Below are 27278 nucleotides of genomic sequence, written 5' to 3' on the forward strand. Positions count from 1 at the left end.
CAAATATAACATCAGACATGATTTATTTCAACAGCATTTTTTTCACAAGCTAACATTTGTTTTCCTTTTGTGATTTGCTTCCTTTTGTGAGTGAACAGTTCAGAAGCTTGATACTCTGTGTTATAAAACTGGACTTTTCCTTCCCCTGTCTCTTTTTGCTTTTTGCCTCTTGTTTAATCCTTGTCCTTTAGGAGACTGACTATTGATTTGAATGTAGTCTACTGATATTTCCAAGACTGAATTCTGGTGGTGGTAAAGTCTATGTTTGTAAGATCCCATCCTGCAGGTCTTCCAGTGAATTTCATCCCTGCTCAGTTTGCCTGATTGCTGTAACTGACATAAGTTGTCTTGGTAGAGGAGGCTGTAAATCAAAAAACCAAAAACAAACAACAACAAAAAAACAAAGTTCAGGATTTTTAGAATCAAGAGAGGAGAAAAAAAAAACATTTAGCATTTGAACTCAGACAGTGTCCAACTATATTTCCAAATAACATGTCCCGTGTTCATGGAATAAAGTAAGAAAGTTTAAGCATGTATATAAGCTGTGAGTAAGTCGGATCTCAAGTTCTGTGTTCTTGATGATAACTTATTTTGTTTATGACTTGGGGAAGCAGAGGTCAATAGAGAGGAACAATGATGAGTGGCTTTAGCATACCCATAATAGAATTTCAACATACTATTTGTCTGGTATTATTTTGACTGAATTCTGTATAGACTTTTTTTAATTTAGAGCTTGGATTTTTCTCTCTCTTCTACTGGTTGAAAACAACTTTGCAGCTAGTGGTAGGTTGTCCATCTAGAAGGACGCTTTTGCACCTTGAAAGGAGCGAAGCCTAACATGGGAAACATCTCTCCAAGTTAGCGAAATTGAGTAGCTAGTGCCTACAGCACATATTCTCTGGAGAGCCTTCAGACACAAAGCATCTGCATATAAGTGAGTCAGCAGAAATGCTTATGAGAGCCTAGGCTGTATTTTAGAGCTGCCATGCTATTATGGTCTCCTTAAGTTGATGGTCAGCTGAACATGTCTTCCTTTGAGCAAAGCTGATACCCCTTGATCAGAATGAGGTAATACGTTGAGAAAGTTAAACACCTTTACTATTGTAAAAGTGAACAACTGTGAATCTTGCGTGGAAGTTTGTGTCAGCTTCTAGCCCTTATATCTTATCCCTTTGCTGTAAAAAATATGGCCCAGGACTCCACTGTTGTGTTAATGTAGTGGTCAGCAGTGGGAAGTGGTGACATCAGGTCTCACAGGCAGCTCCCTAATTTTAAACCAGTTGAGTACATGGCAAATCAGACTGCTGAGGGACTGAGTCTCTTTTTTGTCTCTATAATAAGGTCTATGTCACACTGCATAAAGAGGAATTTGGCTTCCCAAATATGTTTTATATTCTGTCCACTACAGACATGTTCTGCTTATGATAGTGAAGACTGCAGCTGGCAGGATGAAAACAATGTGATGGCACAAAGTTGTCTGGTCTATAGATTCAAAGATCTTAATTCTATTCCCATACCTTCCTTCCTTCCTTCAATTTCTTTTTTCTATATAGAGTCTGGTGGGAACAGCTGAGATGATAGATAGGAAAAGGATTCTTCATGCTAACTCCTAAATCCAGCCCAACAATCCGATGATTTGGGAAGAACAGACTACAGAAATCAAGAAATGACAGTTTCTCTCTCCTGCACCAAAGATTAAACTAAATCAAAGATCACTAAAATAGCTGCAAAATAATACGAGGTAGTATAAATAACTAAGTTTGCTGCTTGCTTTTTCTTCATGTTTTCTTTGGGTTTCTGAGCAATTTGATTCTAATATTGTATTTGCCATTTTGTAAGACACAACAGAACCAGACCATTATAATTCACATATCACTATAATTTTTGTTCCCTAAGAATGTATATATAAGAATGAATAATCAAAAGGAAGCTGCAAAACATAATATTTCATGCTTCCACTTGCACAGGTAGCTCCAGTACTTTGTGTCCGGAATAGCTAGTTCATGACAGGATTGCTTTTGGCGCATTAAGCAAGTCTTTCACATAATCGATCACAGTATTCAAGTACCAACATGAAGTAGCTTTATTTGCATGTATTGGGACACTTGAAGCAAATATAGCCTCATTTACATGTTTCAGAATTTTCAGATGGGATGTACTGCTCCCATTTGAACTCTCCCATGCTCCCACAGCTGGATTTCTGAGAGGATTCTATTTTTCCTTTGGCCTGTTAAGTGCCTTCTGAAAATAATGCAGGACTGCTGAAATGGCATCAAGTTCCTTAGAGCATAAAAGTGTTTTGTTCCCAGCTAAGAAATAACAAATAAATGCACATCTGCAAACTCTGCACACTTGGGAACAAAAGGACGGAAGGAGTAGAGCTTCTTTTTTTCCCTCATCCTGAAAATAGGCTCAGATACGTGATCAGGTTAAGCTAGTTTACCACATTACCCTGTATCAGCTGAGTTCTGTGATAACTTTTCATGTGTATGTTTTTAGCCCACAGCAATGTAACATAATCGGATTTATCACAACTCAGTAAGCTGAATTATGTGAGGACATTTGCAAGAAGCTGAAAATACAAAAATAAGTAGTTACTACACCTCAGCTGATTTAACTTGTTAATTTGCTGTAACTTGATTGTATATCTGAGACTTAAATAGTTTTGACAGAATTAATCTAGGACTGATCAAGAAACAAAAATTATCCTATTGAGTTCTGAGTGTTGTTACTTTAAAAAATGATAGCACAGGAAGCTAGTGTAGATAGCAGTTCAAAATGTATTAAATCTAATCTCATCTCTGAACAATGGTTTTTTACTTGATAAATATTGCAAGTGTCTTTATAGTTCACTGTAATAAGCCTACAGTTCCTGTTTGGGGATCTGAAACGTTCAGCAGCTGGTGTCCTGCTTTTTAAGACTGTTAGCATTTCATAGTAATAACATGAACCACATTTGGCAAGCATAGATGGCCAGAAAAAGTAACAGACTTGGCTCAAAATATTTCTGGGAATGAACACTCTTTTCTAGCTCCAGTTACTACATTGCTGTTGAAATGAGACAAAAAGAAAAAGAATAAAATAAAAGAGGATCTAAAGCAATGTAGAATGGTTATTGTGATCTGTCATCTGTAATTGCATCTGGATATTTGGGTTTTTATCCTGTTTCCCAGATACAATTTGTTTTACACTGAATATGAATGTATTTCTACAAAAAAACATGACTGTATTCATGTAGGGGACAACATGGAATAAAGTCTGTTACATGGAACAGGACAAACCAGACAGAGCAGAGTTGCCTCTGGATGGGAAGCAAAAGGAAATACCTGACTGTCTGATCTTATTTCTTACCTAGTTATGAGCATTGTTATCACTGTCAGTATTTGTGCTTGGGAAATGGTGGGAAACACTTACTATCTACTTCTGGTATAGCAGGAATAGCCCGATTTTTTGCGATCAGCTTCATATACTATCACTGAAAAGAAAGATCTACCTCACATGGAGTCAGTGCAAGAAGAAATTTTGCAATGTTGAGAGATTGTTACTATTGACGTAGTGAGAAGGACTTATGTGGCATTGTGCACTGATAATTCACAGGAACCTCCAAAAGTTTTGACAATAACTATTTTGGCAGAAAAGAAGGAAGCTGATCAAATCCAAATGGTACAGAACAATTTTGGGGAAGAGAGAAACCCATCTTGAGGCCAAGAGCTCAATTGTATAGGGACAGCTCTCTGGAGTGCAAATGACTTGACTCTGAATTTTTGCCTATGAAGCATTATGATGCCTGGATCAAAGCCTAGTCAGGATATACTCCTAGTGAGCTCAGAATTATATAGATGTGCTACTGTTACAATCATGTTTAGAGCACAGTAAATGAGCATTACCCTGCATACATCACGCTACTGGAGAAGCAGACTTTGTTCCAATAACAGCTGTTTCCACGAATTATGCATAGTCATAGTTTAAGGAATACCAGATACAGCATTTCTTAATTAGGTAGAGTAGATAAACACCAGATACCCAAGACTTTCTTATTAACACTCTTTCTCACCCTAATGTGGAATCCTTCCTTTGACCTTTCCTCAGAAGTTTATAATTTTGCAAACTCAGCAAAATCCAGCTCTCTTTCCCTTCTGAATTTTCTTTTGGTGACTTCTGAAGATTTGAGAAATTATTGAGTTCTTCATATTTCCATGCTATTATTTGATCCACAAGGAATTTCATTGCCTTTCTCCTTTTGTCCTTTGTTATATGTCATAATCTGAAGCTGTATAAACCCATAGCTGTCTAGCAGATTTACACATTTTGAAGGGTCATGAGTTTTTCAAGTGAATTGGTTTGCACTCAGTATCTTCCATGCATCAGCAACTATAGTATGGTAAACTTATGGACTATTTTTATATAGTCTTCAGTCTGGCAAACTCTGATTTAATTCAGTGAGGGGTTGCATTTTTCTGAAATAAATAAATTTTCTGCAAACTTGTTACTAACTTGTCTGAATGTAGTCAAGCACAATAGTACTATTCAATCTCCTGTCAACATCATCAAAAAGTAATAAAAATTTTTTAAAAACTCTCATTTGCAGTAAAATGACTGAAGTAAGTGTCTTTAACTGTACCAGCTGCTGTTCATCCCATGTGACCTCTAACTCCTCAAAAGAAACCAATTCTCCATTATTATTAAGCTCGGGGGTAAAGTTACTGGCTCTACTCATATTTGATTATTATTATTGTGAAGTCCAGTTTATAAGACTGTATGTCATGTGGTGGAATGGAAGCCATAACCTCTGTTTTTTTCTATACCAGAGCAATTTAAAGATGCGGCAAGATTCAAGAACCTTTCTGACATGGGAAAGAACTTTTTCCCATTACTAACCCATGACATACCAGAACATGTAATGATTAAGCTGTATATGAATTATCACGATTTTGTACCAAGATGAGTAAGACCACAACAGAAACCTGGATGGGAAGCGTTATTCTGGGAAGCATTAGTACTCATGAGTTGTGATAAATGAACAAGTTAAGGTGGAAAGGTAAAAAGCACTATTTTCACTTCCATATCTAACTGCAAAATAAAAATAATGTTAACTGTTTTCATTATATTTTTTCAACAGCCTTTGAGTTTTGAATATACAATGATGACCATAAATACACCTCATGAACTGTCAGGACATACCACGACTGGCACAGCAATGCACAACACATCAAATTAGCACTAGCTAAAACAGATCATTTTAAAAAGATGTGGCTTTCCAAAATCTGCTTGTGCTTTTTTATCTTTTTTTTTTAACTAGCCTCCTGTGAAAAACAATTTGTTTGAAACAACTCTAGGCATTCCTGCCTTCAGCAGTACATGAATTCTGACACATCTCTGGATTCATGCAGAACAAGTAACAAAAAGAATAAAGTTTATTATTAAAAGAAAGTGCATTCTTGTGAACGTACATCTATTAGGAAGTGCTGCCACTCTTGACCATGGGAAAGTCTACAGATTACTTACTGTTGGTTTCAAGACTTTCACACAGTTCAGTTTTGACCTCGCCATTTGGTCTGTCATTTCCTTTTTGGGTCAGTTTGCTTTGCATTGTGGCAGCTGTCACTACAGCCTTGAAGCTCCGCTTCCGTTTTTGAACATTCTGCTCTGGATGAAAAATGATAATATAAACCTTGGGCATGTAGAGCATGCCCAGAGACACAGAAGCACTTAAACTCATGGAGACAGTAAGTGTTGTTGTCTGGATGTACATCTGAGGAAGGAAAGAAATAACAACATAAAAATCATTGTTATATTAATTTAATATAAGAAGGAAAATAAAGTAATTAACTTAAAAATACTAGGTGGAAAGGGAACAAATAACACTCTTCCTTTTCTGTACATACATCAGAAGAACCCTTGACTTTGGTTGCCTTTACTTATAGTCAAGTATGGCTGTTTCATGTTGGTTTTTTACCCTTAAGAGTAGGTGGTAGAAACAACTTAATATTTATTAAACTTCATTCTCATAGAAGTAATCAAGATGCTGTAGCAATCACATTTTCAGAAAAGAAACAAATATGTCTGTACAGGAAAAGAGGAGTGACAATAGGCTTAGCCTTGTATCATCTACTTTAATACACAGAAGCTTCTACAAACAATATGCCACGTGGTGATTCAGTAGTGTGTGCAGCATGGCTCAACTGGCAGCAGGCAGAATGCAGAATCTAATGAAATCTTTGATATACTCTTTGAGTTTCAAGCTTGGAAAAAAAAACCTAGTTTCTCTGTAGTGAAGCTTGAATATTCTTGAGTTTGTTGGGGGGAGCGGTTGTTTGTTTTTTAACATTTCCACTTTACTGTTGAATTCTAGTCACAATGCTCTGTTGGCACATAATAAACATATTAATATGTCACAGTCCTAAGTAAGAAATCAGAAAATCGGGGAACCATGAAATCAGATCACAAAGGACCTCAGTCCTCTATAGATACAAAGGAAAAAGCTGACATTTCTGAGTGAGTCTGTCTGTTGTTTGTTATCACCTACAAAAAGAAAGCAACTCTGGTCTTCCATAGTCCTATAAAAGAAAATTACAATGATCACTCCATGAGAATAGCAGAGAGAAATTTCTGTTTGGAGAAGTTATTCAGATAGTATATTAGAAATACTAATTGTAGTTCTGCTCAATATTTATTTTTTCTTAGGAAATTATATTTTATTAGACATTTTATGAGACAACAATTTTACTTTACAGTTCTGTGTGGTTTCCTAAACTAAGTAGGAAATCTCTCAGTGATCATGTTGTTATCCTGAAAAAGATACTGAGGTAAAACCTGCTCATTGCCCTGGCAGAGGATTTACTGACATTGTTGTCAGGCATGATTTTAAGCGCTGGCCAGTACTATCACATTAACCTGGAGATAAGGTAGTAAGTCTGTCTGCAATGTCAGCCTCAGATCATCTGTTTTTATTAAGTGCCCTTGGGTAACTTGGCCCTTGGCAGAAAAGTAGAGATATAATAAACTGGTGTGCAGTCACTATTATAGTTGAACATTTTTTAATGTCTTTCAACTTACAAAGTTTTTCCTTTAGATACTTCCTCCTTCAAGATCACAAATAAACTGTGCTCTCACTTAAAGCAATGTTAGGTGAGAAGTGTGACAAATGTATTTTGGGAGCGTGGACTCTTGCTCTGAACCACCTTGCAAAGTATCTCTATAATTGTACAGAAAGCTGCCAAATATTGCCATAAAATGAGGGATAGCCCAATCTGCTCTTTAAGAAAAGACTGACAATGCTTCAAAATTTGTAAAAAGATGAACCTGCCTTCAGGGACAGCACCAGACTGAAAAGACAATCAAGATTGTCTTCCTATTGTGCTGAGGAAAGTTATAGGAGCAACATCTTCCTTCGTTTCTATAATACATCAAGACAATACATCAGGAAATATACACAATACAGTCTTTTCTCACACCAGTGAAATAATTCCATTCCTTTCAATCTCCAAAATGACAGTGGTGTGCCTGAAAGCAGAGCTTGACCTGCATTATACATGAACACTTCTAATGAATACCTCACACGGTTACATTAATAAGCAGGTTTTTTCAGACTTCTATGGAAGGACCTCTATGTAGATGCACATTCACATGCAAACAGCACCAACGACGTATCCATTTCTCTCTGAACCAAACTGGCCAATCTCCAATTAAACTGGTACAGCAGTGGCTTTTAGGGTTAAGCATTGCATTAAGTAGTGTCCAAAAGCAAAAGTATTTCGATTCCTAAAGATGCATATATTTCCTAATGGGATTTTCAAAACTGAAATCAATGCAGGTAATACCTTTAACAAACTGTATTCCATATGAAAATTCCATTAAACATAAAAAATCTTTTTTTGAAGCCTTACCATTTTTTAAAATCCAGCTCATGGCAGTTAAGTGGCTAGCTGAGCCTCACCTGTGTAATCTGTAACATCGCTTGGCATTTAAATATGTATTTTTTAAGTCCTTATCAAGTACCCAAGCTGTAATGCTCGTCTTTCTCTCATGGTTCAGTATAAGAGTTAAATGATAAAAGAGGATAAAGAACCTCTGGATGTTATAGGGTAAAATACATACATTCATGTAATAGCACTGGTCACGTTAGCAACAAATACGTGCATTATGGTAGATCTCAATGATCTTTTTTGCGATAAGAAGTCCCACAGTGCCAAGCTCTCACAAATACTAAAGAGAAACAATGTCTGCCTGAAGGTTTACATTCAAGTAAGCTTCATAAGTGAATCAACTCTAAATCTGATCATGCATTCACCGAAATAATAAGAGCCCATGGATTTCAATGCACTTAGTGCAGCTATTTTGCATGAGCTATATCATTACATCTAATGTATTTTCTGTGGATTTAACTGAAATGACCAGCACAGCAGCCTATTTAAAAAAATCTACATCACAGATAGTTTCACATTGCAGATTACAGTTCATATGCAGTGGGATTTATTTCTAATGATTGCTGTGGTTTTGAACCAGCCACTATAATTATTGAAACATTAAAACTAGAGTGAGTTGGGATTTTTCTGACAAAACAGTTTTCAAATAGTAAATATAGTGTTTAGAGATCTTCGGCCTCAGGGATCCTGTTTTGCATGGATCACCCTTGCTTCTTACTCTTTAATGAAGCTAATGAGAAAGAAGGGCTTCAAGAAACCTGCTAGACCTTGAGAGGAAGGCTTTGAACATATACTTACATGTACACATTGTGTGTGGTGTCTACATCAGTCTGACTCCATACACTAGTGGAATTGCATACTCAGCTGGAGACTGGTTGTCAATGACAGTCTGGGTCTGATTGCTTTTCCTATTAGAACCATCATTGAATAGTTTGGGTTGGAAGAGACCTTTAAAGGTCATCTAGTCCAACCCCCCTGCAATGAGCAGGGACATCTTCAGCTAGATCAGGTTGCTCAGAGCCCCGTCCAATCTGACCTTGAGTGTTTCCAGGGATGGGACATCTACCACCTCTCTGGGCAACCTGTTCCAGGGTTTCACCACCCTCACTGTAAAAAATTTTGTCCTTATATCTAGTCTAAATCTACCCTTTTTTAGTTTAAAACCATTGCCCCTTGTCCTATTGCAACAGGCCCTACTTCTTTTTAAATGGTCATTTGCAGGCTAAGAGTCTGTTTATAGGACAGGAACATCCCCTGCATCTAATCTTTCCCATTTTTGGAATCCCCCTTCTTGCAGCCTGATGAAGCACAAGTCTAGCAAACAGGATACCACACACTTGGTTTGACTTCTGTCTGACTTTTATCTTGTTTTATCCCTGACAAGAGGACAATGATGTTTTATGGCTGTGCATTCTGCATAGTTTTATTATTCTGGGAACATAATACCTGTAACTTTTACAGAATTAGCCACTCTAAAAATCAAGGAGTAACAAAAGTAGTTCAGTTTAATAAGATATGAGGTCTGAATAATTTTTCATGTGTCTCACAGTGGTAGCTCGCTCTAAGTTCCAGGAGAATAAAGGTCCCTTTCTCACAACGATTCATAGTTACACAGAAATGAATTTCAGCAATCCTCACACTAAAATCCTTTCTGAACTACAAACTTCTTGTCCAATAATGCCTTTCACAGATGTAACAAAGACTGCTATATCTATTCTCCTTGTTCTTGACAGTCAGAAGATGTAAGACAGAAAACTACAATCATGGTAGCATAAGAAAAAAAAAAAATCTTTATACTGTGGAAAATACTTGAGGCCTAAATACCTTCCTGTCTCCATCCCCCATCCCAGACCCACACCAGAACTGATACAGAACTTCTTACATACTGTTTTCCACCTCCACAATTGACAAAGGATCCCTCACAACAGACTGTGTCTCATGTAAATGATCTAGACCCCCAGTCAGACACATAATCTGTCTATCTCACAAATGACCTGGACCCTTTCCTCATCAGAAGGATCCTACAGGCTTGGTAATATAGCCTCTGACTGCCTCAGCAGCTAAAATAGATAATGGCTGTGTGGATATTTAGGGCTTTTCTATCTTCTGTCATTGATTCTAGGACTATGTATCTCCTTCTTTCTACTTTGAAACTTAAAATGTAGCATAGGAAATATTGGGGCACCAAGAAAGGATATTTTAGAAAAACACAGATACTCTGATGGCTTCTTCAGTTTGGAAGTACTTGAAACTGAACTGCCTCCTTGTTAACCTGAAAAATTTCTATGCGTCAAAGCAGGTGTGTGCACCAAATTGTCCCAGTGCAGGTAGCTGAATGACTACCTCTCAGCTAACCTTCACTGCTTGGAATTGAAATATCCCCCAAATCCCCAGTAGTGTCCAATCAGTTTGGTGCTTGCAGAGGCAATGTCATGCACATAGCATGCCTTGAGTTCAACACAAAGCAACCACTTTCAGTAAAGAAAAAAAATAGTGGTAATGTCACAACTTTTATCTAGATTGCTTCCTTGGTTTGAGTCCTCCCCTATTTTCACACATAAGATTATATTCAGGCTTTCTCCAGAATTGCTGGTTTTCTCATGCTATTTATTTTTCTGTTCTACTCAGTTTTAAGAGGTCAAATAGAGGGTACCTCCCACCCAGCCTGTTCCCTAATCTGGTTTTAAGATCTGGTAGGTGGGAGATATGGCTGTTGTGATTTCTTGAGTGAATTGAATCTAAGTTTTCCACTTTGGTGCAAGTTCTCTAACTGTTAGTAGTTGTAACACAGGAGATGAACAAGTCCAGCAGTTAGTGAAGTGCTAAACCACAGAGGGAAGTCTTGGTACATCTCAAGCTATCGGGGTGCCTAGTGTAGATCCAACTCAGCTACTTGCACTCCAGAGAAGTGGATGTTTAAAAAGACACAGCTGGTCTAATGTCTCTTATTGGCTAATTCTAGACAATTTGCCCTTTAGAAGTGCCTTTCTCTGCAGGCTAAAGAAACAGCCTCAGTATCAAACACTGGAGTCTGAACCATGCTGCTGAGACAGATATACCCAGATAGGTACTCTTGAACGTGTCCCACACTGCCAGTAACAGAGCAGAAGATTGAATTATGATTTAATTTTTCCCTTATCCTTGTTACCAAATACTTTATGTCTCTTATGTGAATCTTCTCAGCTCCTTCAGCCAGCTTCATTTTTTAAGGCCAGAACTGCAGCAAGCTTCGTTTCCCACAAGGGTTTTTTGCTCTCATTCCCTCCTCCCTCTCTTGCCTTCACTCCCAACTGTTGGAAGCCTTTACCAGATCATTTATAGCCAGAAGATAAATGATACGTCATAAAATAAAGATACATGCCATTTATCCACAGGCATCCTACAGATTGGGAAAGACAGCAAAATGGTCCCTCTCCATCTGTGGTGGAGAGAGTACGAGTCTTTTTCGTCTCAGAAAAACACTGAAAGCGTTCATAGCCATCCTCCCTCTGCTGCAGAATCTAGAGGGCTTAGGAAAAGACAGTCCCTTTCTTCTTTTAAAGTCATGCACTTGCCATAAGACTACAATTGCTTTTGCATGTGTTGCTGCTTGCTAAAGAGTTGACTGGATGACAACACTTATGTTTCACAGTTTTGTTCAGAAATAAGAAAGAAATGCCATGCAATGGATTCCACACCAAAAATAAACATGGAAAAGGGTGGCTGCAGGCAAATATATTTGAAACCAGGAGAGTATAAACAGGGAGACAACAATGCTGGCAACGTGCCAATAACTGACAAAAGGATTCATGCTTCTGCAGAACCTCCATCCCCATAAGCTTACACCTACAGATTTTTATTGCTTTCAGTGCATAACATATATTTCTGTCTGGACCTGTGGGAAGAAAATTCATCTTTTCTTGAAGAAAAACATTACAGGTGCAAGTCAGTCATTGTTTTGCTCATAGAACAAGATTATTTGCCAGGTATAAGGTAAACTGCATGGAATGAGTCTTCTTCAAACATTTGTCCAGTTAGAAAACGTGAGAAACTACTTAACGTATATATTTTTTAACGTTTTAAAAACATTCCTTACTAAACTACCAATTAAAATGAGGCTTTGAGAGAAAAAGTCAAAGCCTTCTCACAAACATGAAAGTACAACATTCATTAGGTTATTATCTCAAGCAGTAAACGTAGGCTGTAATTCTGTACATTGCAGAGAAAACCGAGAAAACAAATCCTCTTTATTTTTATCTGTACATTTCAGTTGATTTCAGAAACTTTAAGAGAAAGGAAAGATCTAATAACTGATTTCAAATTAAATGTGTGCCAGCTTTAAAAAGTATAAACTTTCATTAAAGCTTGGATGCGAGAGGAGCTATAAAAGCTTGTAGCCTTGGTGGAACATGTATATACCTGCATTTCAGAAACTGAATTATGGTAACGATTTCACTGTTCAGATTTTCCACTTAAGTCTAATTTTGACCTTTTCTGCAATATTTATGAGTATCCTCTTTCTACCCATAAATTATTTTATGCAAAGAAAGGAACGGCTTTACTAGGTCTTTTTTTAGCATTGTATTTATTATTTTAAGGTAAGTAGATACAGAGAACTCAGAGTGGTCAACTGCTCATTGTAAATGGTACGTTCCACAACTGCACATTGCAAAGTTTGCATTGTATAGTTTTCCCGCCCAAGTGTTATTTCACTGGAAGCCTATAACTAACTTTAGTTCATCCAAACATTTTCCAGTGACTTCTCAATATCTGATTTTACCATGGGGGTAGAGTAGGACAGCTGTATCCCAAACAAAGACAACTCCTGAAACTCAGATAATGGGAATTTGAAGACATTCACTTCACCAAGCCTTGTCAACCTGTCCTGTCATTTGGGAACAACTTCTCTTTGGACCAGTAGTGGTTGTCCAACTCAGTGAATTTCTTCATCTCATTTCCTAACAAGACATGATTCCTTTGTCACACAGAGCATTTCAGGATACCATTGTAATGTATCAAGTAAAAAGAGGAATAGTTGATCTCTAGGGCTGGGGAACAACTAATATAAATATAATACTCTACCACTGTGTCTATATAGTAGACAATGAAACAATGCTATGGTATAGGCCTGGGCATTAGGACTTTACTGCCTGCACTGTTAAACTGTTAGAGCACTCCCGGCATGAGTGGGCCTGGGCCTCGACCAACTCACACTCTCCCAAACCGTTCCCAGGATTTTGCCCACAGTTTGGGATGATTCCCGCTAGGTAATGTTGGTATACCCACACTATTCCTGCTGAGAGATTAAGAGATTTTAATATTATAAACCTAGCGAGACTATGACAACTGGCTTCATGGCCTGTGAATATTCTTGACAATGTATAGTTACTATTTTAGATAGAGCCTAATAGGACAACAAAGGAGATATCCATGCAGACAAGGGGATGAACTGATTGAGAGCAGACCTGCATAGAAGGACTTGGGGATACCGGTGGATGAAAAATTGAGTATGAGCCAGCAATGTCTGCTTGCAGCCTGGAAAGCCAATCATATCCTGGGCTGTATAAAAAGAAGCATGGCCAGCAGGTCGAGGGAGGTGATTCTGCCCCTCTACTCTGCTCTCGTGAGACCCCACCTGGAGTACTGCATCCAGCTCTGGGGTCCTCAGTACAAGAAAGACATGGACCTGTTCGAGTGGGTCCAGAGGAGGGCCACAAAAATGATCAGAGGGCTGGAACACCTCTCCTGTGAAGAAAGGCTGAGAGAGTTGGGGTTGTTCAGCCTGGAGAAGAGAAGGCTCCAGGGAGACCTTTTTGCGGCCTTTCAATGTATAAAGGGGGCTTATAAGAGAGAGAGAGACTTTTTACCAAGGTTAGTAATGACAGGACAAGGGGCAATGGTTTTATCCTGAAAGCGGGTAGATTTAGATTGGATGTAAGGAAGAAATTTTTTGCGATGAGGGTGGTGAGGCACTGGAACAGGGTGCCCAGAGAAGTTATGGCTGCCCCATCATTGGAAGTGTTCAATGTCAGGTTGGACGAGGCTTTGAGCAACTTGATCTAGTGAAAGATGTCCCTGCCCATGACAGGGTGGTTGGACTACATGACCTTTAAAGGTCCCTTTCAACCCAAACCATTCTATGATTCTATGATTCTATGATTCAGAGCAACATGGTACTTTCTCAACATGGTGCTTTCTCAACATGGTAGATATTAATGCCAGTTGTCATTTGTATTGGCACATGTCACCTCTAATCATAAAATTCTAGAAAATTGGCTTTTTTCCCTGTTTTAATTCCTTGGGTTTGTTCCTTCCTCTTCACTTTAATTGTTTCAGTATACAAGTTTCAGATGCTTTAGTTCTTCTGTAATTGCAACATTTGAAAAATCTTTCTGTTGATGTGTAACCCCTGTAGACCTAGTCTGTGGTTTTACAGATAACATCATAGAACATTGGCATCAGAAATTATGCTGTTTTGTGGCAAAAGAAGGAGAAGATTAGACTGAAACAAGTGTTACATTATCAACTATTCTGCTCATTGGGAATGAGCAACATTTTTGAAGGGAAAAAGGTATTCAGCTTTACTTCATCTGCAACACTTATTAAAATGTTTTAGTAAGAATGGTAATAAACTAAGGTCTGCTTCTTTACTGTGGTCCATCCTCAGGACATACGTCTGATGGAAAATATTAGGCACTGCCTTGCAGACCTTCAAAGTAATTTAAAATATCAGTAGGTAATTTGATTCTTTTTTCTTCTCATAAGTTATGTTAGATATCACAGCATCATACAGCTTACATATACCACAGCACACAATTTATTGCAGTATTATGGTTTTTAAAGGGCCATGTAATCCATTCATCTCATCAACCTTACTATAAATAGAGCCACAGTAGGCGATCACTGACTAAAGACCAATCTCTACTATGTCTGTTGCAATGTCTATGTCAGTCCTGATATTCGGGAACACTGAACTCCAAATGCTCTAGTAGAAAGTAGGTACTCACCATTTGTAAAGCTAAGCTAAGAAATCTCCAAATACCAGTTAAAAAAATGTCAATATTAAATAACCATATTGGAAAAAATCTGTGCTGCATGGAAAAGTTGAGGAAATAATAGATTATTTAAAAGTAGTTCTTATGTTATACATTAATTGAATCTTCAACCTAATGTAGAAGTAGGATTTTTATGGTATATTGTGTTACACTTAAGATCTTCTTATGGGCAAAATGCCAAGCAAAGAATTTATTGTTAGTTTAATTAAAAACTGAGCAGCCTAATCAAAACTATAACAAATATTATTATTAATCCTGTTACAATGATACTAGCTTTTACTGTTCAAATTATGTAATTATTACAGGAAAATCTCATTAATAATGTAGCTAAATCTGTTATACATGAACTTCTGAGTATCAATCCCTTTTCTTCAGTAATACACACCCTGTCCATGCTCCTCTGGTTCCTAAGGACAACAGATTTAGCCCTCCACAAGAAGAATAGAGGGAAGGGGAGGTTATGTTGACTTGTCAGCATCCCAAGTCCTTCACCAGGAGAAAGTGCATGATGTTGATGGCTGGTGTTCCCTCTCCCTTAGTCTTGGGTCCAGCTGAGGTTACTTTTACACATTTTCTAACACTGTGTGCTTATTTGCTCTTTATAAAAATGAGTTCCCATCTAGAGTCAGTCTATCTCCACCCATTAACTGCTTATTAATTGAAATTAAGTCTCAGTTTGTTACTGAGTGGCTTCACAGGTTTGTCACGTCTTTACCACATACAATATTCAGAGAGCTAAGCTGAAACAAGTTAGGCAGTAGTGTCCCGACTCCTGGACGGTTGTTATCACAAATAGCGCAAGCTCAGGACACAAGCCAAAATATATACCAAAAGCCCACATTGACAGGTCAATACAAAGCCTGTAGTCTTTTCCTAGTAACAGAAAATCATATTTATTGGGCTACAGCTGGATACTCCATACAACGGTGAATTTCAACCTTATTTCCAATTTTATTTAATAAAAAATATTCCTTTATTATAAGATTTTCAAAGACTTTCTACCAGAGTTGTAGTCCAGCCTTCAAATCACTTTCACACTCCTTTCAAATACTTAGAAAATTAAAACTCTCTTTGGTCAAATGCATTCTGATTTGCACAACTTAGATCAATTCATCTAGATAAGATGCAACACAATTTAGAGACTCATTTTATTTTTGCACTTTTATAATTTTTAGCAAAATTTATTTTATATAAGATGTTTATTATTAACTCAGTCTTCAGGTATCTACTTTGAATGCAGATCGTATTTGCCCTAAGGCTAAATCAACTAGCAAATGTGGCAGGTGGACAGCTATTCAAAATAAATTCATGCAGATTGGCACATCTTCAATTATAATCCATTTGAAAATATGGGAGCTGACATTTTGGAACACTTAAAACTCAAGGAGCCAGTTGGCAACCCCAAAATTGTCACTTTCATATGCATAATTGTCTAGTGATGAAAAAGGGAGAGAAAGAAAGCTGCCTTATAGAGAACTAAGGAAAGATGTTACCAGGAAAAAGAAAAAAAGTATGCCTTGGATTTAATTCATACTCCGGGTTTAAAACAAAAACTAAATGGTTTGCTATAACACAAAGACACCATTGCTGTTGACTGACACATTCTTATCACTAGAATACATCGCTGAGTAGAAAGCAATCTTTTTTCTTGTTCATATTTGAAATTTATAGAGTACTACAATCCTGTCTTTTTAAAATGATTAATACTGACTGAAAGTCTATTTGCTATATTCACAAAACATAGAAAAAGGTTAACCTTAATTGCTGGTTTATTATGCTACTAACTGCATTTTACTTTCTGTTTTCTGAAGTCTTTTAAATATGCATTATACCTGAGCTAAAGAGATAACTGTGCTCTAGAAATATTATAAAACAACCTCTAACTCTGTAATAATTTACTTGCTACTGGGTTTAGTTTTAAAATGTGTTTATTTATTTAGTGCACATGGCTTAAGTGTCAGAGTTCAAGTACCTGATAAAGACAAATACTAAGTGAAGTACACTTGTTCAGAAGATAATTTTATTTAGCATCTTCAAGCAGGGCATAATTAAGTTACTCTGTCATACAAAATGATGGAGGCTTAAATAAGTAACAGCTGGTTACCCCAATGGCTGTACAACTGCAGGGCAGCCTTTGGCAGGAAAAGCTGTGCAAACACAACCAATACATTATGCTAATGGGAACAATGTAATGAGCAAGGAAGCAGCTAAAATGGAATGACAAAAAAACCCAAACAATCAAACAAGTCCCTTCATCCCTTAGCATGCATTTCAATTGCAGTTTGTGAACAGAAATCTTACAAAGGCTGTACTCAAGTACTAGCCTTATCTAGAAATGTTTGCTGAGTCCATTCCTTATGTCAGGATAAGTTTAATGACAGCAGGATGAATCCACTGATGATTGCTCCCTTGACTTCAATGAATTTACACTAAACTGCTCCAAGTGGTGAATTGACCAAAGCATATAAACTAATAAAAATATTTTTTCATTAATTTTCTCTCTGATCTTTTAGAAAAAGAAATTAACTAAACTGCAGTATAAGTGGCCAAAATTAGACTTAAAAATATGTACATTATAAAAGTACTTCCTCCTTGTTACTACTAATCTCTAAAGGTTTCACTTGAATGTTTATTTGCCTTGGTGTCACTTTGATTTTTTTTGTTCCATAATTCATTGTGACACTGCTCCAGTGGAGTTTTTCTGTCAGATTTCATTCATTGCAGAAGGCCATTGTGAATTCCCTACCTAGCTCCGGAGCAGGATGAAACCGCCACTAACCTGAACTGGATTTTAGAACCAGGCACCAGGTTCCTAACTGCAGTGCAGAGGGTATGTTGCATGGTTTACATGATACATTCTGTGCTGCGTCTAACCCACAGCCCTTTCAAAGTCCACTCCAAAAGGACTTTCAAAATAAGACTTTTCAAAATAAGTCTTTTCAAATAAGACTTTTGAAAGAGCCTATACTGCTTTACAATTTAGGCCAAAAATCATAATCTAGATTACCCAAAACAGAAGCAGAGGACAGGGATTTCCAGGAGTGGAGACAACAACCTGGAAAAGTTTAAGGACAGAGCAGAAACTGGGGGAGAAGAAACACCTTAAGAGCAGCTAGCTTATGAACTGTTGGAGGGAGTAGGAATACAGAAAGGAGTCTCTAACATACGTTTTCCCTTGTATTTTTCACATGTAAGTATAACCCACACTACTGCTGAAATGCTGGTGGCCCACCAACCACACAAAAAGGAATCTGGTGCATATTGAAAATTATCATCTTAGGCAAAAGTCTAATATGAACAGTAACAAAATAAAAAATCTTAGGCAATATATTCACACTATCTATGTTAGGAAGTGCACAAACATAGAACACAGAGCAACTGTCCCTGCTCCACAGACTTTATTATCTAATTTTACATAAGGAATGTCAAAAATATGTCAAATAGCAGAAGACACTGACTCAGTAGAAACTATGAGAGTACAAGCAATTTAGCAAGCAGAACTTTTCTTTGGGACATTTCATGTCCCTCTGTGATGGCACATGATTGCTGTGTAAACCTGGCCAGATTCATCTGTGCTGGCATACCAGCCATGTTTTTATTGGTTTCTAGTTAAGTGGCTTTGCATGCTCTGAATTTCACTTTGGCAGTCTTTCTCTGAGCTCAGATTAATGCATATATGCAAAATCTCAGCTCTTTTCCCTCAGTGTCTGTGCACCTATCATCTCAAGTGACCTGAGTACACCAATTCAGAAGAGAAAGGGAAGAGCTACCACCTCTTTTAGGCTATGTAAAAGCTTATCTAGTTTCTGTAAGCATTGTTATTATCAACTCCCTATGTTCTTCGTAGAGAGCAGAACTGGTAAAAACTCACCATTATTTCACATGTCTGTCCAGGTGTAGATTTACCAAGGGGAAAAAAGGTACGTCAGGGCAAACATTTCTTCATTTCTCCCATTGAATTACCTCAATAGCATAGCCTTGTGAAGTGTCATGACTTTAGTTTGCCCTTTTGCCTCCCTATGACCCGTGTTCTGACACATTTTCATTACAATACCTGTATCTTCTTGCTCAATAGCTCCATCTGTCAGATACAGCAGATCTTTATGCCCAGCAAGCAGTTGCATCCATCAAACAAGGGTCATGCATGGAAAGAGAGGCAGGGGCATATTCTTAACCTGAAGAAAGTTCTGCACCAGGGCATCTGTTTAATGCCACAGGACTAGTGCCAACCCAGCCACACGGTTGTTCCTGCAGGCACAGGTAGGACTGTTTTATGCATCCTGTGCCATGTACAACAGCCTGTCATGTGACAAAGCACATCATCAGTTATATAATTTCAGGCTAACCATACTTCTTTTCAAGCCCAGTCCTGCCATTCCACTACATGGTTCAATCCAGCCGTACGTACTGTGACCCAAATTGCCTCATTTCTTTCGGTTGTATGTATCCTTATTTTACATATAATGTCATACGATGGCATGGAGTCCTGATGCTTCATCATCTGAACCAATATCTGTTCAGAGTCCTACGGTTCCCATCTGAAGTGCATGCCTGGATTTCCTTTGTATGGAAACTTTCCTGGATGAGGGATGAAATGGGAAAACTGCAATCTCAAAAACATGAGCAGAAAATGTCTGACTTGGCACTTGCCAGGGGTCCAGGTACCTGGATAGGTATCATATCACAATGCTTCTCAACCTCCAGTACAATGAAATCAAATTGATTACCAAGCTGTTTACTTACACCAGAATTCAGCAAGAAAACCACAGAGTGGTTTTAATGTGGCTTAGCTAACTATTCCCCAAACTCCTAATTTGTGTTTGAAGTTCCTTTATGACCTACAGACTCTTCTTGGTTTCTTCAGCAGTTAACCACATATTTATGGCATAGACCTGACACAAACAGTATTTTTATGTGAGAACTTGGATAAGCTTTAAATTTCTTCTTTGTCTACCTGGAGGATTCTCATGGCAAGGCAGGATTTTGCTGGCTCCCACAGGAATGTGCAGTATGAAGCTATCTTAGAGGACCATCTCTGAGGTATCTCAAGAGGGGATCTCAGAAGAGCAACAAAGTAGGGCAGTGATGACATATGTACCTCCCCTTGCAATCCCTCCCACGCATACATACAAACCCTCCTTCTACCTTTCACCTTCTTTTTGCTCTTTCTGTGTTCAGGGTGAATCTCACTTCTTTGAACTATTCTGCCGCATTATTATTATTATTTTAATTCAACTGTAACCCTCTCTGGTGAAGTTTCAATTAGTTTCTCCTGGAAACTAATACAGTGTAGTCCTTCCACAATCCTTATATATCATTATTGACAATTATTTCTGTATTTGTACCCTCACCAGCTACAATGTCATCCACAGGTGATACTGCATCTTTACTAGATTCAGCATTAGAATCCCTCTGATGTCAGCATCCAACCTCTGCTTTCCCTCTGTCATTCCTTACTGTCAAGAATTTTAATTCTGAAATAAAACCTAACGTGTTAACTTTTCTGGGGGCAATACCAGAAGGTAGGAACTTATGCGTAGAAGATATCAGCAGTAGATGTGTCTAAATTGCACTGCAGAACCAGCACCAAGGTGGGCTTGTGACTGATTCAGGGCTGACTCTAGCATGCCTTGGTTGATAATACCCAGGGGAAATATGAGTGACCCAAACATTTATGTTACTTTCCCAAATGCAGTTAATCATACAAGGTGAATCTGGCACACTGGGATGTTCATGTATCCATCTGCTCTTGCTATGGTAACACTACAGAGAAGACAAGCCAGTGCACTTCCCTTTACAGATCTGGGATACTTCCTATATGCACTGTCAGCTGAGATATTGTCTACAAGGACAGAACAGACCTCAATTCAAGCAGAATGTGAGGCATAGCTACCAAGAGATTTCAATTTCTTACTGTTCAAATTTGAACTCTAAATGAGAATATGTCGGCCTGAGCCATGAAAAGATGATGTAAAATCATCTCTTAACTTTTAAACAGCTGCAGTACTCTTTGATCTACTGTGTTATACAATGGTGTCAGCATTACTGCTGAGAGGGAAACAGCTTGTCCCTTGTGTGAGCATTCTCAGTGTGAAAAAGAGTTTTTGTCCCAGATCAAGAACGGATTTTTTCTCAAACTGAAAATCCACAAAAACGTACAAAAATCCAAATCAGTTCAACTGAAGAATTTGGTTTCATTCTTTCCAAAAAGATTTTGCTTCGTTTATAAGTATAGTTAGTTCAGGTTGGAAGGGACCTAGGTCTCTGGTCCAACATTCTCCTCAAAGCAGGGTCAGCTGTGTAGTCAGACCAGGTGTCTCAGGTCTTTATCCAGTTAGGTCTTGGAAACCCCCAAGGATGAAGAGAGACTGCACAGCGTCTCTGGGCAACATATTGAACTTGACTGTCTTCAGAGGGAAAAATGGTTTTACTTTTATCCAGTCTGAATTACTTTTGTTTCAATTCATGCTCATGGTTTCCTGCTCTCCTACCATGCCCCACCGTGAAGACCCTGGCTCCATTCTCTCACTGACCTCTGTGTAGTCACTGAGGGCTGCTGTTCAGCGTGTCCAAAGCTGTCTCTGCTCCAGGCTGAACAAGCACAGCTTCACCAGTCTCTCCTCACAGAGCAAGTGCTCCAGCCACCAACCATCACGGTGGTGTTGTGCTGAACTTGCTCCAGTTTATTGATGTGTGTCTTGTACTGGGAGGCCAGTATTTCAGATGTGGCCTAATGAGAGCTGGGTAGAGAGGGATAATCCCTTCCCGCAATCTATCTATCTGCTTCTGTTAATACAGCCCAGGAGGCTGTTGGCCCTGTTTACAACCATGGCACTGTTAGATGATGCTCAGTTTGCTGTCTGCAAAGCCTCTGTGGCCTTTTCCGCAGAGCTGCTCCCCAGCCAGTCTGTTTCCAGCCTGCATCATTGCAAGGGTTCTACCTTTCCAGGTGCCAAACTTTGCATTTGTCCTTGTTGAATTTTATGAGGTTCCCGTTGGCCCATTCCTCCATCCTGTCTAGGTGCCTCTGGATGACAACCTTCTCCTTTAGCATATCAAATATCAACCCCCAATTTGGTACCATCTACAAACTTCATGAGAGTGCATGTCAATGCCTCCTACTGGTCATTGGTAAAGATGTTAAACAGGACAGGTCCCAGAACAGACCCCTTGTTACCGGCCTCCAGGTAGAGTATGACGTATATCCCTGACCCTCTGACCCCCATCATCTAAACTGACTCTCACCTATTTATTTGTACAACCACCCAGACTATAACATCCTAACTTGGGTACGAAAATATTATGGGACACAGTGCCAAAAGCCTTGCTAAAATCAAGGTAAATGATGTCCCCAGCTCTCCCCTCACCCACAAACCGAGACATCCCATCACAGAAGGCAATCAGGGCAAGTTGACTGTTCCCAGTAACCTTCTTCTCCTTCATGTGCCCAGAAATGTGTTCCAAGAGGTCTTGCTCCATGATTTTCCCACGGACCAAAGTGAGACAGACCTGCCTGCATATATACCTAAATGTTTTTCCGCTTTTAAAGTTGTTCTTAAAATTGAGAACTACCAAGTTACTTACAGGAAAATGGGGGAAGAAAAGGTGTCACCACAAACCACATAATAGTGGTAGTGATAATTAGGAGGTGTTACATCACAAGTCTTATAATAGTAGTAGTAATAATTAAGAAGTGTTGCTGAATTATCTGTAATAAAAATTGAGAAGTGTTACTGAACTATCTAAAGGTTTTATTAATATTTTTTCTTTCTTTGTCTCTGTGGTATACTCTTGACATCTTGACCTTTCTTGTTCTGTCTTCTTGAACTAAATAAAGAAGACTGAGACAGGGACTGTATTTTAATTTGCTTTAATTTGGTTTAATGTGCTCCAATTTGCACATTATGGATATTTAAATAACCTAAATAATAATGATATCAATAACAAATTAATATTCAAAGTGGAATGATAAAATATAGTGAAACCTGTGTGAGTAAGCAGTTGCTGGCTGGGATTAAACCACAACTACATGGGATTCAGGTCAGCTCATTTAATAGTCTGTATTTTATATGGTATATTTTACTTGACTACTTTATACAAATTAAGGGGTTCTGTTCCTCAAGACATTTTATAAATGTTAATTCCTAATATAAAGTAAAGCCTTTTCTTCAGTACTGTGTTTCCAGTGCTCAAAGCCAACCCAGAATTCAACAGATTGCATATTTTTAAGATGTTGCCAATGTTTTAAACAGAAAATCCCTTTGGTTTACATTCCCATATATTCAGATTGTTGTTGCACATCTGCTGTAATGATTAAATAGGACATTCCATCTCTGGAGGAAAACCAACTCAATTAAGTGAAAGAACTAAAAGGTAGTTTTCCTTCCCCTTCTTAAAAACAAATTTAAAAAGACACTGCTGTTTTTTCTACTTTTAAACTGTAATTAATACCTGTAATTGTATAACAAAATGACAGAGAGCAGTTGCATGCCAAAAAGAACATGACCACACAATTACTAGTTACTACATACTGATTTTCTGTCATTAAAAATTAAGAACCATCACTAGATTTGTTAGTTATGGTTCCAATGAATCTAAATAAAGGAATCAACACTCCTTGTTCTTTTAAACTAATGAGATGATCTGTTTGCTTCCCTTTCAGTGAACACGATTCAATGTGCTGGAATACAATCTGCAGCCTGCAAAATGGTGGCCAGACAAAAGAGTCAGCCTTGTTGGTTCCCTTAACTGCTTTCTTGGGCTATTCCAAATTAAATGCTTTATCTTGCCAGATCACCCAGTTTTTCAATGCAAAATTTAATGCTTGTCTAAACTAAAAGGCTCTGCCACTAGCCAATCTGCTGGGGCCGTGCTGTCAAAGCCCCTTGATGTATGCCAAGAAGAGATGCTCTTCTGCCAGCGCAGTAACATCACCTCACGGAATGACATGCAAAACTAACATTAGCTTTCCTCTATTGGCATAACCACACAGTGGGGTTTTGCCAGTGTAACTATATTAGTCAGCTTTGGTATGTGAGTGTAGGGGTTTTTTTCAGTTTCCACTCTCCTAGTTTTGTTGGCAAGTCTTTGTAGACACGGCCTAAGAATGTTACTATTAATGATCAAAATGGCAGCTGACAATGATTTCCATCTGTAAGGTATTTAACTTCCTAAAGGGTACCCAAAGATGAAAAAAGTACCCTTGAGGACCATAGACTTCTGTTTGATTTGATTAGAAACAAACAGCTCATCGGAAATGTTTCTTCTAGCTGTTTGACCGGAGACTCCAAGAAGTAACAGTCTTTATCTGAAGTATTTCCTATGCTGGAATATTCACGGATTTCTTCTGCAATGGAGGGATTATATCTTACAATATTTTGTAAGGTGTAGTTCACACTACAGCTTGTTCCTCTCTTCTCTAGCTGTTCATGTAGGACCTCCACTTCTACATAAATGTTGGCTGAAACTGGATGTCAAACTATTCTTTTTTTTTAATTTGTGGTGGAATTAAGATGGCTAGGGCTGATCATAAGTAAACTTTAAGTACTTTTGATATATAACTGCATATACCCATACTTTATTCTGTCTGGCAGAACCTCACCAATCCTTATGTTAGCCTGACAGATTTTACTGTATTTCCTTCTATCATTCCTATAAACCTGGAGAACTAAGTTGTTGTTGCTGTTGTTTTATCAGTGGTTAGTAAATCTGGCCTGTATTGCAGACATCTACAATATTCATTTTCTGAAAGGAAGGGGATGTTTGTTTCACACTTTGCAAATCACCGTGAATAACAAACAAAGAATAAACATGGTGCAATAAAATGTATGTTGTTATTTTATTCATTATTTAGCTTTATAACTGTATAAATAATCTGGCCTGGAGTAGGAACAGTCCAGTCAAATTTAGCACACCATTGTTTTTATGCAGTAGTGGTTTGTGTAAATTGTGTTTGTGACAGGTTATAATACTACAAGGAAATATTTTGGATGGAAGTAACAGATGACCCATGACAACTCTAACTAAAATGTATTATTGGTGTAACACAGCTAATAAACCCATCATATTCCATCTATTCAGCTTCACTAAGAGGCAAAATAATATATAGTGCATAATAAAACAAATATGAAAAGGCAAGCCCTGTTATTTACCAGCTAAACAAATCCTCTAATAGCCAAAGTGATCCTAACCACTGTCTCCTTGCTGAGCCTTTTAGAATAAACCCTTAGCTCAGATCACTTCCTTTGGTTCCCTGTGTCCTACCTTGTAACCTCTTTTGCCTTTATCTCTGAAAGCATTTTTAGATTTTTATTATCTGACAGGTCGCCTACGTCACTGACATAGTATCCTGCCTTCACTGCCTTCCCTGATTGGATGACCTAATTTTCGCCAACAGGAGCACTGAAAGAAATAATTATTAATGCCCTAAGACTATTCAGGTGAAGGCTGAGAATACTTTAGAATGAGGGATATAATAGGAGACAATAAGTATAGGAACATTTAGGACATTAAAAATAATTTCCTGTCCTTCCCCACAGCCTCTCCCCCCACCCCTCCAACAACATTTTTTGCTTTTTGCATGAAGTTTATTTTTGGCTGTAAATATGAACTCTAGAGTTTATATTGGCTGTGTTCCTCCCTTCCAAAAGCAAAAGGGAGAATGAAATCTAAATCAGATACAACGTTTAGCAAATTTTGCAGACCCTTTCTCTTGCCATTTTCTTACCAATTAGTTGCTATTTCTGCCACCATTCTCAACCTTCATTTACCAGTGCGGCTCACCCTGATGACTGGCAGCCCCTGGCTTTCACTACTTGGATATGTCCAAGGTGTGTTTGAGGGCTATAAAAAGTCTTCATGGGCCATTTGCCCTCAAATGATTAGCTCTTGTACCATGCTGTTGAGGAAAGAGGTGGTATACAATCTTTCTCTTCATAAGTAAGTTTTCTGTTGCTTATACATACATGACCCTTGTTTTTCCTCGTTTGATGTTGTGTTGCATATATTTTGCTTGACAAATGCGCATATTTTGCAGTAATCTCCTTTTCTTAGCCATATTACTGATAACCTTCCTCCACTTCCATGAAAATGCAAAATCTGCAAAAAAGTAGGTATGCCAAAGAGGGGTTGAAAGCCCATTCAGTCTCCATGTATATGCTCCAAGCCAAACTACATTTTTTGTAGATGTAACAGAAATGTAGGAAAACAGGGAGAAGCGCTTACTGAATCACAAGTCAAATCGCATAAACAGAATCATAAATATATTATTCCACTGTTTACTCAGCTCTAAACCTGACACTTAACAAGAACCGTTTAGCCACATGAGACAGGAAATTGCATCTTCTCACTTATCCACGTTCACGCTCTGTCTCTTGCATTTTATTTGTGCCAGATGAGCAGAAGAGAGTGAGGGATGACGCTAAATTGTTCCTCCCTGTGCAGAGGGAATGCAGAGGTCTCCCAACAGCAAGTGGCTTTCCTCACCATATGTGCTTCTTCACCTTGGCCCAGCAGGGCAGGAAAATGAATTTGAGGATTTTCAACACAATGCACGTTATGTAAGCGTTAGCTGCAGTGCTTTGCTCCATTTTTGCTTTCAGTGGCTTATTCACATGCATTTCACAGAGAGTGGCTAAGCCCAAAAGTTAGAAAAGATTTAGTATGTGTGGCAAGATCTACGGAATTCAAGTTAAAGTTGTTACATGAAGGTGAAATTCAGGTTAATACTTTACACATAATCGTGCTGTAGCTCAGTAAGCAGGGCTGTGTTTTTGTGCACATGCAGCATACTTAGTCATCAGTTCCCAGGGTAGTCCAAAATCAGCCTTGCTATTCTCAGTGCTGATAAAACAATGGACTAATTTGAGACAATAGACTCACTTGAGACAAAGTGACTGACTGAATAACAGAGCATTTGGCTAATTGTTACAAAAGTTCTCTAGGCAGGGATTTTGGACAACACGGGAGATTCTCTGAGCAGATCCTGCTGTGTAGGGCAATTGATAGGCACCATTTGTATGTTTTTCCTATAGAAGCAGAAAGGGTAATGCAGGACAGTCTTTTGTAAATAGATAAAGATAGTTAGGGGATGCTTTGTATATAGTTCAAGATAATAATGGGAAAAGTTCATGCATTTGCTGGAGAGGTGAACTCAGCAAAAAAAACAGTTCAGGGAGTCTCATCCAAACCAGATGAAAATGCGAGGACCCAGACAGTGACAGACCATTCTGTTTGAGAGATTCAATTCTCCACATGAGCATTAACCTACGCAACATATTTCAGCAAATTAGGGGATTTTTTAACAAGCATTCTGTCTGTG

At 38.2% G+C, this 27278-nt stretch overlaps 1 protein-coding gene across 1 annotated transcript in view; it reads right to left on the reverse strand.

The window, feature by feature from the left end:
* Positions 1 to 311: 311 nt before the first annotated feature.
* The window catches only part of GRM8 (glutamate metabotropic receptor 8), a 353252-nt gene continuing 326285 nt past the window's right edge, over positions 312 to 27278 (reverse strand). The window contains exons 9-10 of the mRNA XM_050893816.1: positions 5506 to 5752; positions 312 to 361 (exon numbers count right to left, since the gene is read on the reverse strand). Coding sequence (XP_050749773.1) covers positions 312 to 361; positions 5506 to 5752 — 297 coding nt within the window. The remainder of the gene's footprint in view (positions 362 to 5505; positions 5753 to 27278) is intronic.

Source organism: Gymnogyps californianus, chromosome 1 (genome assembly GCF_018139145.2).
Source record: "Gymnogyps californianus isolate 813 chromosome 1, ASM1813914v2, whole genome shotgun sequence".
In the NCBI taxonomy this organism is placed as follows: domain Eukaryota; kingdom Metazoa; phylum Chordata; class Aves; order Accipitriformes; family Cathartidae; genus Gymnogyps; species Gymnogyps californianus.